General features: G+C 37.4%; 2 protein-coding genes across 9 annotated transcripts in view; one reads left to right on the forward strand and one right to left on the reverse strand.

Annotated features, from left to right (window-relative positions):
• Positions 1-17,410, forward strand: part of NF1 (neurofibromin 1) — a 257,559-nt gene that overhangs the window by 167,877 nt on the left and 72,272 nt on the right. The window contains exon 37 of one of the 8 annotated variants that reach the window (XM_070390404.1): positions 988-1,523. The exons of the other annotated variants lie outside the window; for them this stretch is intronic. Within the exon in view, the coding sequence (XP_070246505.1) occupies positions 988-1,291 (304 nt within the window). The 3' untranslated portion in view covers positions 1,292-1,523. Of the gene's footprint in view, positions 1-987; positions 1,524-17,410 lie in introns of those variants that run through there. 8 annotated transcript variants of the gene reach the window in all.
• On the reverse strand, positions 12,840-16,502 carry OMG (oligodendrocyte myelin glycoprotein). Its single transcript, XM_070390395.1, has one exon. The coding sequence runs from the start codon at positions 14,522-14,524 to the stop codon at positions 13,202-13,204; it is 1,323 nt and encodes a 440-aa protein (XP_070246496.1). The 5' UTR covers positions 14,525-16,502; the 3' UTR covers positions 12,840-13,201.

Genomic DNA, 17,410 nt, shown 5'->3' on the forward strand with positions numbered 1-17,410 from the left:
ACATTTGGTCATTTATAGCTTTCCCTGCACCATAAACATAAATTTGCAACTCAGAGGCCTGAGTTTAAGTCCTCTCTCTACTTTCTGGCTTCTCTTTTGAGAGGATTTCTTACTTGTATGATGTAGGTCAAAAGTGCATTCACATCCTTTACCTATGTAAAGTAACAGAAATTCAACCAAGTAAATTTTAAAGATCTAATTGGTTTTATTGAACAGTTTATGAATTGGACAGCATCCTGTCTAATAGAGAGGAGCTCCAGAGGATTATGGAAAAGGAACGTTTTTAAAGGCAAGACAAGGAAATCATAAAAAATTATTTCAAGCTTAAGTAACTTACATGGGGTATGAAAAGCATCTGTCTGTGTGGCAGATTATCTCATCTTCCTTTTGGGGATGGAAATGATTATCTCATTGGTACTGACCAGAAGATTCCACTGGTTAGGATTACATTCCTGGAGAAGGTTGTAACTGCAGTTAGATTTGGTATTAAGTCTTGATTTTAACACAAGTGACTCCATTTTGGGCTGCTTGTTTCTTTTTTTCCCCCAATACCGTGTAGTAGCAAGTGACTTTTCATTGTGGACAGTTATGTTTCAAAAAGATATTTGGAAGCTTCCTGAGAAAGTGTATATGAACATGTGCAAAAACAGACTATTGTTATGTTAGACTTAAACGTGAGTATCTTAGAATTGTACGTAAGTACTTCTACAGTAGAATATCAGTCTCTTCACTGTAGGAATCTAATATAAGAAAAAGAGCACATTTCTCCTTAGTTGCAAAATACATGTTTGGAGAAGTATCTGTCTCCCAATATTCCCTCCTTCTCTTTATTAAATAGAAAGCTAAATATCAGTCTTCATTTCAGCCTTTTTGTAACCGCATGCGTCTGATTAATCACTAAGTCTTGTTGATTCTGCTTCAAAAAAATTGTTGTACTTTATCCTTACATTGTTGTGCTTTATCCTTTGACTGTGTGGATCACAACAGACTGTGGAAAATTCTTAAAAAGATGGGAATACCAGACCACCTTAACTATCTCCTGAGAAATCTGTATGCAGGTCAAGAAGCAACAGTTAGAACCAGACATAGAACAACAGACTGGTTCCAAATCGGGAAAGGAGTACATCAAGGCTGTATATTGTCACCCTGCTTATTTAACTTATATGCAGAGTACATTATGAGAGATGCCGGGCTGGATGAAGCACAAACTGAAATCAAGATTGCCAGGAGAAATATCAATAACCTCAGATACACAATGACATCACCCTTATGGCAGAAAGCGAAGAACTAAAGATCCTCTTGATGAAAGTGAAAGAGGAGAATGAAAAAGCTGGCTTAAAACTCAACATTCAAAAAATGAAGATCATGGCATCCAGTCCCATCACTTCATGGCAAATAGGTGGGGAAACAATGGACACAGTGACAGACTTTATTTTCTTGGGCTCCAAAATCACTGCAGATGGTGACTGCAGCCATTAAATTAAAAGACACTTGCTCCTTGGAAGAAAAGCTATGACCAACCTAGACAGCACATTAAAAAACAGAAACATTACTTTGTCGACAAAAGTCCATCTAGTCAAATTATGGTTTTTCCAGTAGTCATGTATGGATGTGGGAGTTGGACTATATAAAGAAAGCTGAGCGCTGAAGAATTGATGTTTTTGAACTGTGGTGTTGGAGAAGACTCTTGAGAGTCCCTTGGACTGCAAGGAGATCAAACCAGTCCATCCAAAAGGAAATCAGTCCTGAATATTCATTGGAAGGACTAATGCTGAAGCTGAAACTCCAGTCCTCTGGCCACCTGATGTGAAGAACTGACTCATTGAAAAAGACCCTGATGCTAGGAAAGATTGAAGGCAGGAAGAAAAGGGGCGACAGAGGATGAGATGGTTGGATGGCATCACCGACTCAACGGACATGGGTTTGAGCAAGCTCTGGGAGTTGGTGATGGACAGGGGAGCCTGGTGTGCTACAGTCCATGGGGTCACAAAGAGTCGGACACGACTGAGCAACTGAACTGAACTGATCCTTATCTTACAGACTGAGTGGGTAGCTTTATCAATTATCCAAGTGGAGATTAGCAAGCTTATTTATCAAAAGACCAGGTAGTAAATATTTTAGGCTTTACAAGCCACATAAAGCTTTTCTTTTTTTCTTGTTTTTGTTTTGAGTTTGGTTTTTTAACCAAAAAGAACCATTCTTACCTTGCAGGTCATACAGAAACAGGCTGCAAGTAACATGTTATTGGACACTAGTTTGCTGCACTCTAGGCTGTTGACAATATAATATAAATATTACATATATGTATCATTCAGTGATAGTGTTAAGGCTAATTTCCAATTTTAATTATGGATACACATGACTATAGTTTAAAGGAAAAAGACTTGATTTAATAATAGTGATTAGAGTTGGAGTCCTGAATTGAGCCAGAAGATTTCTCAAGTGGTTTTGTTTTCTGTGATCCTTAGTTTATAGAAGTATAGTGGCCTTGGGCGTTAGGAAACAAGGCTTTGGTTTACTCGACAAAGAGGATGTAGTGATTGATACATAGTGAATAATTTGGTAGTTATGACTTGATAGTACTTCAGATCAGATCGGTCGCTCAGTTGTGTCCGACTCTACGGACCCCATGAATTGCAGCACGCCAGGCCTCCCTGTCCATCACCAACTCCCGGAGTTCACTGAGACTCACGTCCATCGAGTCAGTGATGCCATCCAGCCATCTCGTCCTCTGTCGTCCCCTTCTCCTCCTGCCCCCAATCCCTGCCGGCATCAGAGTCTTTTCCACTGAGTCAACTCTTCGCATGAGGTGGCCAAAGTACTGGAGTTTCAGCTTTAGCACCATTCCTTCCAAAGAAATCCCAGGGCTGATCTCCTTCAGAATGGACTGGTTGGATCTCCTTGCAGTCCAAGGGACTCTCAAGAGTCTTCTCCAACACCACAGTTCAAAAGCATCAATTCTTCGGCGCTCAGCCTTCTTCACAGTCCAACTCTCACATCCATACATGACCACAGGAAAAACCATAGCCTTGACTAGACGGACCTTTGTTGGCAAAGTAATGTCTCTGCTTTTGAATATGCTATCTAGGTTGGTCATAACTTTCCTTCCAAGGAGCAAGTGTCTTTTAATTTAATGGCTGCAGTCACCATCTGTAGTGATTTTGGAGCCCAGAAAAATAAAGTCTGACACTGTTTCCCGCCTATTTCCCATGAAGTGATGGGACCGGATGCCATGATCTTCGTTTTCTGAATGTACTTAAAAAGAAGCAATTAGTGGCTGCAGTCCATCTATTGCTATGAAAACAGCTATATTTTTAATCAACTGTGGCTCACCTCTTTTAATGTAAATATATAAGCCTTGAAAGGAAATAATCCTGAGATATATTTATGAGGTTTGATATTATGTAACAGCATGTGCTGCTGCTAAGTCACTTCAGTCGTGTCCAACTCTGTGTGACCCCATAGACGGCAGCTCACCAGGCTCCCCCGTCCCTGGGATTCTCCAGGCAAGAACACTGGAATGGGTTGCCATTTCCTTCTCCAATGCATGAAAGTGAAAAGTGAAAGTGAAGTCGCTCAGTTGTGTCCAACCCTCAGCGACCCCATGGACTGCATCGTTCCAGACTCCTCCGTCCATGGGATTTTCCAGGCAGGAGTACTGGAGTGGGGTACCACTGCCTTCTCCGGAAACAACATGTAACAATTCTAAAACAAGCATCTAAGGATAAATGTATCCAAGTGAATATTGTTCCCTTCAGAAGAGTCACTGTTGTAGGTGAGGTACTTACTTTAAACCCTTATGCTTTTGAGCACACATTTTAAGAGAAGTACATTTTTGGAAGTGTAGTATGTTCTGTGTAAATGTGGTAGGAAAATATTCATTCTTGAAAGTTTTTGGTAAAGCAAAATGTCATTTAGTAATATTTTTGCTTAAAATGATTTTTTTCTTGTGTTATATATAAACTGGCTTGTAGTAATATTTGAAAGAAAGGCCCCCAAAGGTGTTTTCACAAATGACAGCCTCATTGGAATAAGAGCTTAAAGACTCAAACATGACTACTTTGAAGAAAAATATAAAGAAATTTAGAATTAAAATCAGTTTATCATATCATCATAGTATAGGAAGATGTTTTACTAGTTTCAGGTGACTCCTTCATTCTTTGATTACTTTGATTATGTTTTATTATGTTTATTATGTTTTATTATTATGTTTAAAGATTATCATATCATCATAGTATAGGAAGATGTTTTACTAGTTTCAGGTGACTCCTTCATTCTTTGATTACTTTTACTATGTTTTAGCCTTTACAGTGCGTTTCTAAGTTCATATTTAACGTCCTACAGCTTTTAAAAAAATTTAATATTAGGGCAAGAGACTCATAACACTTTATCAAAGTATACTTTGTTAAGCAAGAAAGATTTCCAATTGTAGAAAAGCCATAGCATGAAAAAGAATACTAGAGCCTGTAAATAGATGAAATTATTTTTGAACATGTATCAGCTTTCTTTAATTATCTGTCATTGGCATGAGGAAATACAACAGAGCGCCTTGTGGTTAAGTGATAGAGCTGGTGGGCAGCTGTGGCTGTGCGCCAGTTACTCTTACACTATACAATGTCCCGGGTGCAGTAGTGGTCACTGAGGCTTTGATTGGCAAGCAAAGGCCTTCCCAGTGGTTATTGTGGTGTATGGCATCTTTATTTTTCCTTAGTGATTTTTTTTTTCTTTGTCGATGAAAAGCCATTAAATCTTAGTTTATTTTCTATTGAGGCAAGCATTTGACAGGCATTTGAATTCCCTCAGCCTTCCAGAAGTATTCTGTTTGATCTGTGACTATGGGCAACAGAATAACACAAAGTGAAAAACTGCATTTCCTGGTATTGAGTATATTTCATCAGATTTATTTGATGTTTGGCTTTGAGATACCCATTTGAAATTCAGATATCTAATTTTTTTTTACTGATAAACTATATTTTCCATATATAAATGAATGAATAACAAATCTTATAAATTATTTAAAGTGTAATTAAAGAGGATAGGTACATAAGCAATTATATGCCACTCTGGGTTCAGTCATCTCCATCTCTAACCTTTTTAATTACCAAGAATCTCTTATATAAGGCACAGGAGTAATATTTAAAATATTTATGTAGCACCTACAAAATGCTTTAATGTACATGATTTAATCTATTCTTTAAAATGCCCATATGAAATACATGTTATTTAGATCTTCACCAGAGGACACATTTAATCATTTACTCACAATAAGACTATTGGTGACGGTCTTAACTCATGCTTTTATACTAAATCACAATGTACTTTAAATACTCTTAGAATTGTTTTAATCAGGAAAAACCTGTACAGTTTTGCTTTTTTTATGAGTATTTGTATGTGTATGTTTAATTTCTGTACTTTGATTTCATCAATAACTTCCAACAAATTCACAATATCAGGCCATATTTGGCAAAACCAATACAATATTGTAAAGTTAAAAAATAAAAAAAAAAAGAAAAGATAAATGGATGTATTGAGCATTTGTCTCAACTGTTGCCTGAACGTGCTTAACAGAGTTGGGGCTGTTGAACCAAAAATGACATTTCTTGAAAGACAACCTTCTTAAAAACCTCACTTGTATCAGTTTTGAAAGTGTGAAGGAAAGTAACCTGCTTAATACATTATTAACACCTTGAGGTGGCTTTTTATTTTTTTCTATTTCCTTGATTTCCCTTGAGTAATCTACTTGTACTAAATTGTTTACAGCACTTTCACTTTTCACTTTCATGCATTGGAGAAGGAAATGGCAACCCACTCCAGTGTTCTTGCCTGGAGAATCCCAGGGACTGCGGAGCCTGGTGGGCTGCCGTCTGTGGGGTCGCACAGAGTCGGACACGACTGAAGCTACTTAGCAACAGCAGCAACAAAACTAACCTTTCTCTGGAATTGTTCCAGAGGTAGCTCCCCACTACCTAGAACTAATTTCTTATGTGACAAATAGCAGGCTAGCCAAATCATCCTTCATTTATAAATTTTCTTTAATCTCTGTTTTATCTGGACTTTGAAGCTGTGACTTTGACCTGTTGGAAGAAACTTAGGCTCTAGAATAAGAAAGACTTGGAGGTTTGACTTTTTCTGTCTTAAGAAGGTTATTGTTAGCCCACCAGTCATATCTTTGTTCTTTATTAATTCTTTTATTTAATAAATTCAGATCAAGATCCCCCCCCCAAAAAAAGCTCCTAGCCGGAGGTAATATCTAAACTGAAATAAAGAGGATGAATAAGGTTTGCCAGGGGAAGAAGAGGAAAAGGAGTGTGGCAGCGAGGACATGCAGAATTTCTGAGAGCCTCATGGCAAGAGAGAGTATGGTGAATTACAGGGATAGAAAAATGTTCTGTTTGAACTATACAGTGCGATGGAGTTGGAAATTTTTAAGATGGCACTGTAAAGGGAACCAAGGGCTTGATCATACATGTTAGTAAGCTATTAAGAATTTAGATTTTATTCTGAGATACAATTTCAACAGTACATGAACCGTGAACTTCCAGATGTTCAAGCTGGATTTAGAAAAGGCAGAGGAACCAGAGATCAAATTGCCAACATCCATTGGATCATGGAAAAAGCAAGAGAGTTCCAGAAAAACATTTATTTCTGCCTTATTGACTATGCCAAAGCCTTTGACTGTGTGGATCACAACAAACTGGAAAATTCTTCAAGAGATGGGAATACCAGACCACCTGACCTGACTCCTGAGAAATCTGTATGCAGGTCAAGAAGCAATGGTTAGCACTGGACATGGACCAACAGACTGGTTCCAAACAGGGAAAGGAGTACGCCAAGGTTGTATATTGTCACCCTACTTATTTAACTTATATGCAGAGTACATCTTGAGAAATGCTGGGCTGGATGAAGCACAAGCTAGCATCAAGATTGCTGAAAGAAATATCAATAACCTCAGATACACAATGATACCACCCTTATGGCAGAAAGTAAAGAACTAAAGATCCTGTTGATGAAAGTGAAAGAGGAGAGTAATAAAAAGCTGGCTTAAAACCCAACATTCAGAAAACTACGATCATGACGTCCGGTCCCATCACTTCCTGGGAAATAGATGGGGAAACAATGGACACAGTGACAGACTTTACTTTCTTGGGCTCCAAAATCACTGCAGATGGTGACTGCAGCCATGAAATTAAAAGATGCTCCCTGGAAGAAAAGCTATGACCAACCTAGACAGCATATTAAAAAACAAAGACATTACTTTGCCAACAAAGGTCCGCCTAGTCAAAGCTATGGTTTTTCCAATAGTCATGTATGGATGTGAGAGTTGGACTATAAAGAAAGCTGAGCGCTGAAGAATTGATGCTTTTGAACTGTGGTGTTGGAGAAGACTCTTGAGAGTCCCTTGGACTGCAAGGAGGTCAAACCAGTTAATCCAAAAGGAAATCAGTCCTGAATATTCATTGGAAGGACTGATGCTGAAGCTGAAACTCCAGTCCTCTGGCCACCTGATGTGAAGAACTGACTCACTGGAAAAGACCCTGATGCTGGGAAAGATTGAAGGCAGGAAGAAAAGGGGCGACAGAGGATGAGATGGTTGGATGGCATCACCGACTCAACGGACATGGGTTTGAGCAAGCTCTGGGAGTTAGTGATGGACAGGGAAGCCTGGCATGCTGCAGTCCATGTGGTTGCAAAGAGCCAGGCACGACTGAGCTACTGAACTGACTGACTGACTGAGAAACAGACACTTGTTGAAGATTTTTGGTGTTTTTTTGTTGTTGTCTCATTTTTAGGAGAGAAAGAGCTTGTCTGGTTAGATTTGCTGGAGAACAGTCCGAGGCACAATGATTAACCATGTAGAACTAACGTAAGCTGTATATGCTTCCAAGAAATCTGATAGTACTTCTCAGTCTCTGATCTATATGTCATGGTACCCTCCAGTTTCTTAACTTCCCCTTCCCTATTCACAGTTCATTTTGCATCGTCTGATTTTCTTACTCAACCTAGAACCCTTGGACACCTATTTCAATAATTCTTTTCTTATACCTCTTGTATTTTTCAAAGACAAAACAGGCAATAAAAAATACTTGGTATACATATATGCATTTCAGCATATTTATGTTTTTTGTTTTTATACATAGTTCTGTAACACATTTATATAGTTTTCACTCTATCTTTGTAGTATTTGCATTTTATACATTTCAAAGTTAAAAAAGAAACTACATAAATATTTGTATTGGTCATGTAATATTCTGGCCTGTGGGTCATCATTTACTTAACCACTTTCCTAATGATAGATACTTAGCATTCTGGTTTTCTTGATGTTTGAAAGAATGCTGATATTTACCTAGAATTTACTAGATTAAAGGTTAAAATATTTTAGGTTTTTGATCACTGTTTTGTTGCCCCACCCCACAACCTGTAATTGATATATTAAGTTAAAAATATGCAGATTATGACTTTTTGAATGAGGCACAAGCCACCAACTCAAGGTTGGCAAGTAGCGCCCTCAATTTCTGAGGGAAGTGAAAACTCCTGGGGTTATTTTGATTGAAGGCTCGGTTTCAGTACATTCAGACGAAGTCACGGGATTTTATTATTTAGAGATCCCAGAAACGTGGGGCGGAGAGGGGTGGGAGCAAGCATGCACAGTGAGCTGGGCGGATGGCAGAGCAGTCCTCTGTGCCAGGTCAAGAGAAGAGAGAGAGAGAGCACCTGCTATAAGGTGGTTGGGGTGACAGTCCCTTAACTGTTTGCAGGCTCACTTCTATATGGTTATTTTAAAAGGTGCTCCAGGAAAAGCAAAGTGGGAAATTGTGGTGGGAATTCTAACTTGAGTCCTTATCTAAATGTCCAGCCACGGGGCATGTGTAGTGTTGTCATACTGAAAAATGCTTAGGCAGCAACTCAGAATAGCTATTTTCTCATCACAGTTGCCAGTTACTTTTCAGAAGAGTTGTACCAATATGTGAATGTGGCTGTTTAACTGTGTCTTCCCCAGCATTGATTTTTATTACTTAAAAAAAATTGCTTGCTGATTTAGTAATGAGCATGGCGTCACGTTTTATTTTTGTCATTTATTATGTGATTGCCATATTCCCCATATATTTGTCAGTCCCCACACTTCCTGTCTTTTAAACATTTCTGTTTGTGTCCTTCACATACTTATCCATTGGGAAATCTAAGTATTTTTCCTGTCAATTTTATGAGCATTTGATTAGCAATCTCCTTTATGTTTTTCTCTGAGTATTTTTCATCAGGCTTATTAGTCCCAACATAAGAAATTTGGGGTTTTGTATAAACCATTGATGATTTCTTTGTGGGTGTTTTTTTATTTTTCTAATTTAAAATAAAAGCCTTCCACTGAGAGATTCGTATTCTTTTTTATTCTCCTGTTGGTTTTAAGACTTCCTTTTTTATGTTATCTTTTTTAGTTCACTATGTAGGTGTATCACATGAAGTGAGTATTGAATTGGACTCCTTTCAAATTTTCCCAGCGTTGCTTTTTGCATCTTTACTTTCCGCTTTGATTTTTGACTTTTTCCACTGTTTGAGAATGTACTACGTGGTAGGCACTGTTCTAAGCACTTTACGTGTGTTAACTCATTTTTCCCCTCACAACAACCCTTTGAGGAAATGGAGGCACAAAGAATTCTTAATTGTTGTGTGCTCTAATTGTGCTGTCATTTCTATATTACATTTATCTTCTTTTTTATTTTTATGCCACTACTACTCTGCCTTAATTTTTACAACTGACATAGAAAGGCTAAGATTTTTCTATTTTTTCCTTTTTCTGTTCTTTCCCACTTATTTTTCCAGATGGACTTGAGTATTTTATTCTAAAAAGAATCTCATTGGAATGTTTATCAGAGTTGGCTTAATCCATAAATTATCTGGAATTAATTCGTCTTTACAGCATCAATCAAGGTGTGTCTCCTTTAGTTAACCTTTGTTCCTGGTACATTCCAGGTGCTAAAAAAATACTTCAGTGAAAGAATAAATGAATGGGAGACCTTTGTTTATCATCTTCATCAAGTCTTGGTTTATACATCTCATTAATTTTTTTTTAACTTTTCTCCATTTGGTCCTGCACATTTCATGTGAATGTTTTTCTTGGCATTATATATTTTGGTTTGTTATTTGCTGTCATGAATATAGTATCCTTTTCCTATAATTTTCTAATTATTTGTTGCCAGCATATGAGAAAACCATTAATGTTTGTATATTTGTTATTAACGTTGTTCTTCTGAAGGCATTCCTGAGGGATCCTTTAGATAGATAATAATTATTTCACCTGTTAATAATAACCATTTTGATTTTTTCAATAATTTTATTCATTGTTTTTGTTCTGGAATTTCCCAAATAATATTTAAAAGATGGTTGATGATAATGGTCATTGAAGAAGACATATTTGAGATCTTTTAAGTTAGCAATAGGAGACATTTTATCATTCTGCTCTCATAAGTGAATGTTTCTCTCTCTTCTGGGTCCCATCTCATTAACATCTGAACTTGAACCCTGGAGGGTGGAGGAGCAGGACTGAAGCAAATTTACCATTTCGTTCTCTCGCTCTTAGAGCTTGGGTGTTGACATACATGGGAATTTCTCAACGAACTGAGCTTGGACATAGACGTGTAACAGTGGCATTACTGCACATAGAATGTGAGGAGCCAAGGCACTGCTAAGACTATATGTGAATTATGCCATTTATTGCTTAGGAGTAAATGCCCTCTATGAATAAGTTCTGCTAGCCCATTTTATGGGTTATGAAACTGTGACTTAGGACATTGGTAACTTGTCCAGGGTTATATAGCTGAGAAGTGTCAGAGACAGGATTTAGGGCTAGAAGATTGGACATCAAAGCACATATTCTTCACCATGACTTTCTCCCTTATTACATTTGCTTTTGTGTTTGTTCTCTTATATGAGTTCTCTTGACTGGTGAGAAACAAAAGTTACTTGTAAAATAAAATCAAACCTTCAGTATGGATGGATGGACCTTACGAGTTTGAGAGATAGATGCTGAGGACTACTGCATTTTGAATGTTTATGGAGCCCAATAATATGGTAGTTCTTGTTGTATTGGCAAGTAATGATCTCTCCTCCATTATTAATGATAAGAATACAATTTCCATGAAAGTATATAATTACTAATTACTGTACTTCTTTCTGAGGACTTAGAGTCTGTGTGGTTGACATGTGTTGTGCTGGTAAATTTACTGTATTTTTTACCTGCATTTTGCAGATATGTCGATAAAATTGGCATAATTTATAGGTGCTGCTAATGCTATAATATATAAATTACACTTTTTGGTCATTTTTCCTCATGGGATTTCTAAGACAACATTGAATTTTTGGCACCCTCAGAGTGAAAGACAATTAACTCTAAGAAACCTACTTTCTGTGGAGTTCAGAGTGTGTGTATTTTTAAAACAAGATGCAAGTGTGTGGTAGAGTAGGAAATACCTAAGCAGTTAGCCTCTACCATTGATGGTGAAGATACTAGATCAGTATTGGGAGAGAGTGGAGACAGCATACCCATTTTAAAATCATTTAGGGCCTATCTCAGATAACTCCTTTTCTTCATGGTGAATCCCCTCCTGACAGTAGTGAACCAAGTAGGTTTGCCAGGGCAGAAAAATGTCTCAGAGTCTCTGAAATAATAAGTCCGTATAGGAGAGGAATTGCTTTACTGAAGCTTAAAAGTAATTTTTCCATAAGCCTGCCCCTTAAAAGAAAGAAAAAATGAAGAGAGCATAAGATTGTTACTTTTCTGTGTCTCTGAATAGAAATGTTCCCAAACGTGGAAAGAAAACTATCTTAATTTTTAAATTTCTTTCTGTACTCTTTTCCCAACTCTAAGAATGCTTGAAATAGATTCCTCCTTATGGCACAAATTAAATTCCTCATTTGTGGCTCACCAATTTCAATTATGCTGTCTTGCATTTTAATCTAGCCTTGTTTTCAGGACTTCTTTTTCTGACTCTTGGCTATTACTTATGTTTGTCTCTTAATTCAAACAATGGCTTCCTTTGTATTAGTAGACAGTTCTCAGTTTTCTTCTAGTTGAAGCCCCAGTGCAGTTTGACTTGGAGTACCCGGATGTATCTCACGCCCGCTCTAGTCCTGCTGTCTGTTTTATTGGACTCATCACCTGGTTGTAGCACCAAATGAATTCCAGCCTTCTTTGGCTTTTCTCCTTTTCTTTTCCTCTCCCTCTGTTAGTACTGCTGGTGTTCGTTAGACCCCCATGATTTTATCCTGAAACTAATGTTGATTTTGACTTAGCTAAGTCAGATTCTAACTTCTGATGTACAAAAGATAAATTTCTCTTTCCTGCTCATAGAAGACTTTTAACTGTATAATTATTTTAGTTTTCTACTAATGAATAGTTTGTTAAATATTCACTAAAACTGTTCCTTCTTTATATGTCTTTTAAGTTTAAATTTTTATTGCATTTTTAATACTTTTATACAGTGCAAAAAAACAAAGCCATCAAACTTGCCTTATTAAAATGCAAAGCCTAGTGTCCTCTAGCTTTTTGAAGAGCTTTTGTCCATTATATAATCTGTAAAGTAGCCAAGAGTTCCTCAGAAGCAGGACATCATTTAGATTTAAAACAATTATGGCTTGTGTGTAAAATAATGATGTGACGTTACCATTCATGGGGAGGCAACCACAGTTTTACTTTAGTGGCAGAATGCTTGGATACCTCCAGTATTATATTTGCCATAAAGACTTTACCAAAGTACCTTAGAGCAAAAAAGTTTGTCATGTCATTTCTAGTAAGTAGATTAAGTTGGTATGACTAGAAAGCCAAGTGACACAGATATGAGCATAGACCTTTTATTTTTTTCCCAGATGTTTGACAGTGTAAACATACATAAAATACATATTAAAGTTTAGATGCTTTATATTTTGTGCAGTAAATTGAAGCCTTAAAAAGAAAACACTTTATTTTTTTAAAAAAGGAAACTCATTAGTTTTACTTCATTAAGACAGTAAAATAGCAGCAAGTACCAAGACATTGTGCACTTCTTTTATTTAAGACAAGTTACTTCATTTACATCAGAGTCAGAAACGGTAAGACTGGCTTTCTTAAATACTTAATATAAGCTTGAGTCACTGGTTAGATAGGGGAATATTTTCCCAGCTGTACATCAGGGAGGAGTTCATTCATTAAATTTCAGAAAAGTGCAGACCCTCAGACAGCCAGCATGACCACAGCATTGAGCATTAAGAGAAACGAAGCATTTACTTTCCAAGCACTTGCCACAGAAGGTAAGCGTGTCTTTCCGTCTGTGGTTGTCTCTTCCCTCCGTAAGTTAAGGGTTGTGCTTTGTTGAGGCATTTCAGAGAAATCATTTGGCATGCCACTAGTAATACTTAGGGTCATGGGTGTTGGGGATGATTTTGTTGAGCTAGTGAGGCTTGTGTTTGTAACCATTCCATCTTGGAGATGAATAGTTAGAGTTGCAGCAGCTGCTTCACGAGAATTGATGGTTTCTGTGGATGTATCTTCTGGATAGGGCACAAAAGCCTTGTCAGTGCTAGTCAAGGTGGTATCTTTGCTTAGAGTGGCACCAAACGTTGTTTCCTTTGTTCGATATTGTTTGGGTATTTTGGTCACTTTGGACTGAGTTACCGTACTCAGAGAGTTAATGGTGTCCACTGTCTGCATCCCGCTTACAGTGAACAAGCTTGAGGTAAATCCAGAAGGTGTGGGGTATATGCTATGTTCCTTCAAAGATGATATTTGGCTAGAACAGGGAGTCCCTATTACATGGGCTTTTGTTTCCATCATCCACTTAAGTAAATAAGTAATGTTTTGGTGGTGGTCACATGACCACCTGTTATTGTAAAGGGTTATCTCTTGCAACTGAAAGAGTTGGTCAAAAGCTTGATCTGGAATGAATGTGAACTTATTGTTGTGCAGGTAAAGATGTGTGAGATTTGTCAGGTTTATTAATGTTCCTGGAAGGATTTGTGTCAAGGAATTGTTAGACAGGTCCACGGTATGTAGTTTGGAGGGCATGTTGGTTGGAACTGTCCAGAGTTTGTTACTACTGAGGTTGAGAACCTCAAGACTTCTTAGTGTATTTTTAATGAGGACAACCTTTTCCAGCATATTCTTAGAAACATCCAGGTATTTAAGGTTCCACTGATAGGCAGTATCAGATTTTTCAAGCAGTTTAATGTTGTTGTTAGCAGCAGACATATTCCAGAGGGACCGAGGTAACTGAGCAGGCAAGCTTTCAAGCCTGTTATTTGAAATGTCCAGGGTCCTCAGATTGGTGTACTGGGTTAACTGGTTATGCAGATCAGTAAAGTGGTTATAAGACAAATTTAAATGGATAATATTCTCTTGCAGTCCAGATGGTAATGTAGTCAAGTTTCTGCCTGAACAGTCCACATGCCTGTGCCTCTCGGTGCATATACATTGGAGAGGACAAATGCATAAAATACCAGGTGTGAGAAACAGAAGGATGAACAGGCTGGGAGACATTTTCAATATCTGATATTCCATCAAAGCCTGGAAACAAACAGATACACCCTTCTTTTAATATGCAAATACAATTAGGCATCTGCATGGGTCAGTTAGCATTAGGCAAAATTTTCAATAAACCTCGTTGTTGTTGAGTTCTTTTATAATTGTTCCAGTGATTAAACTAACAAAGCTCCCCTTCATTTATAGTCCAAATGCTTAATCCTTCAACTGGGGCTATGTGGTAGAGACAGACTCTCTCCCCCTACTCTCTTCTGTATTTTCTCCTTTCTTTTTACCATAATCTGTCTTATTTATCTTCCTTGAGACTTGATAAAATTGTATTCTTGGCAAATAAAAATCCCAAAGAATCTTAAGCTGTTACTATTTTTTTATGTTATTCTTCCTTATTCAAATGGGAAAAAATGGCTGTCGTGTCTGTTTTGGTGTTTTGTTTTGTTTTGTTTTTTCCTTAAGATCTCTGCAGTAAAGAAATAGTCAGTGTGTATATATAAGATGGATTTTATTTAGATATTAAGACAGTACTTTGAAATTCACCTTCGTCTTCTCAGGATAAATATATCCTTGCAAAACATTTTAAGGCACTTGAAAAATCTGATTAACCCCATACCTTAAAATCTCACATTTTATAAAGTGATTTCTCTATATTTCAGTGCCGAGTCTAAAGGAAAACAATGTGTATATTTACAAAGTGAATGAATATTAGAAAGAAATCCCTCAACTGACACTGCAGCAAATTTCTGGTGCATGCACTTGCTATTGAATATATATTCAATCCTAACGTTGACTTTCTCTTAAAAAAAGAAAAAAATTCTGAAGTCGATTTTTTTACTGATTTAAATAACAGCTTACCATAGTGTCGTCTTCAACATCAGCATCTCATTTTCTCCGGGAAACTTAAGCTTAAAGGTCGCCTTGTTCTGGAAAGTAGGAACCGCTTCTGGCTGTGGGCTGTGCTTGCCTGCTCAGCTGCATTGTGTTGCTGTGAGCTGAAGCTCTGCAACCACCTGATCAGTACCACATAGGAGGACTGCAGAGCTGTCATTGGTGCGGACTCAAATTTATTGCAGGAGGTGCACACGCGACAGAATGAACCCCGAAAAAATCTTTTTTTAATTTACAGCATTGAGTGTACCCATATAGCTCAGATTTGCCATAGGAAGGAAAACCTCGTGGACTTTAGACCTGGCCCTACTCATTTCTGTGTATTTGTCTGAGCTTTGGCTTTACATTTTAACATTTACCTCGTGGAGAATTCGTGGTTCTTTATAATGCTCCTACTTTTCATGCTTTTTATACATTGAAAAATGCTGAAAATGAACTTGACCTTCCTTGTGGATGGTTTTCTAAGATATTAGTTTAACTGTTTTTGAACTCTGCCTTCTCAATTTTTTTTTTCCTAAAATGGTACAATTGTCATGTCACTTTTAAAAATAACATCTAATTTTTTATGTGCTCCGCCAGTGTGGTGATTATTATGTACAATCACCTTTTCAAATTTATCAGCCACTTAACTGTTCATCTTTTGGGGAAGTACAAAAGTACTTAAATATGATTATTTTATTTTATCTTTTTGATACAAAGGATTATTTTACCCAGGCTATACAAATGAGGGAGGCTGTGTTTTTAAATGAACGTCTCTTTTTTCTAAATTATCAGTTCATGTGGTAACGTAAATGTGTTTTATTTTATGTCTTTTGGATTAAGGATTTTTTTTCTTCATGAAGTTACTTTGATGAGTGAATATGAATATTATTTTCTCCAGAGACATCTTTGGTAATATATGAATAACTATTTATTTGATTTTATGGCTTGAAAATAATAGCATAAATTTTAGATGATTTCTTCAGAATGTTTTACATTTTATCTTACTGAGAAAACAGTTTGTAGTTCTTAAATTACACGAAATAATGTAAAAGGGAAGTTTTTCATTAGGGGCTGTATAAAATGAGATTTATGATCGCTTCAGCTCTACTCTTTAGTGGACCAATTGTATGAATAATCTATTAAAAGTTGAATCTAATTTCTAGAAGAGCCAACTTATCTTAGAAAAGAAAACAAGGTAATGACAGTTTTTTTGCCAAATTGTTACCATTTAAAAACCAGAAGGTATGGGGCTTCCGTGGTGGCTCAGTAGTGAAGAATCCACCTGCCAGTGTAGGAACCACGGGTTCCACAGGTTTGACCCCTAGTTGGGAAAGATCCCCCAACCCCTGGAGCAGCTGAGCCCACGTGCCACAGCTACTGAGCCTGTGATCTAGAGCCTGGGAGCTGCAACTACTGAAACCCGCACGCTCTAGATCCTGTGCTCCACAACAAGAGAAGCCGCTGCATTGAAAAGCCCGAGCACCTCACCTGGAAAGTGGCCTCTGCTAACCACAACTGAGGAAAAACCCTCACAGCAGTGAAGACCCGGCACAGCCAAAAATTAAATAAAATTTAAAAGTAATAAAAAAAAAACCAGCCGTTATTGGACTTCCTTTGTGGCTCAGCTGGTAAAGAATCTGCCTGTAATGCGAGAGACTTGGGTTCAATCCTGGGTTGGGAAGATGCCCTGGAGAAGGGAAAGGCTACCCACTCCAGTATTCTTGGGCTTCCTTTGTGGCTCAGCTGGTAAAGAATCTGCCTGTAATGCAGGAGATCCTGGTTTGATCCCTGGGTTGGGAAGATCCCAAGGAGAAGGGAAAGGCTGCCCACTCCAGTATTCTGGCCTGGAGAATTCCATGAGGTTGTAAAGAGTTGGACAGACCGAGCGACTTTCACTCACTCACTCACTCACTCATTAGCATATTACATATAAAGAAAATCTCTTTATGTCTATTTATTAAATCCTTCATTTTTCTCTAAATTACATTTGCCATTCTTTTATCCCAAATTTTACCCTAATAGAATTTACTGTAAAAATTG

Source organism: Bos mutus, chromosome 19, assembly GCF_027580195.1.
Source record: "Bos mutus isolate GX-2022 chromosome 19, NWIPB_WYAK_1.1, whole genome shotgun sequence".
In the NCBI taxonomy this organism is placed as follows: domain Eukaryota; kingdom Metazoa; phylum Chordata; class Mammalia; order Artiodactyla; family Bovidae; genus Bos; species Bos mutus.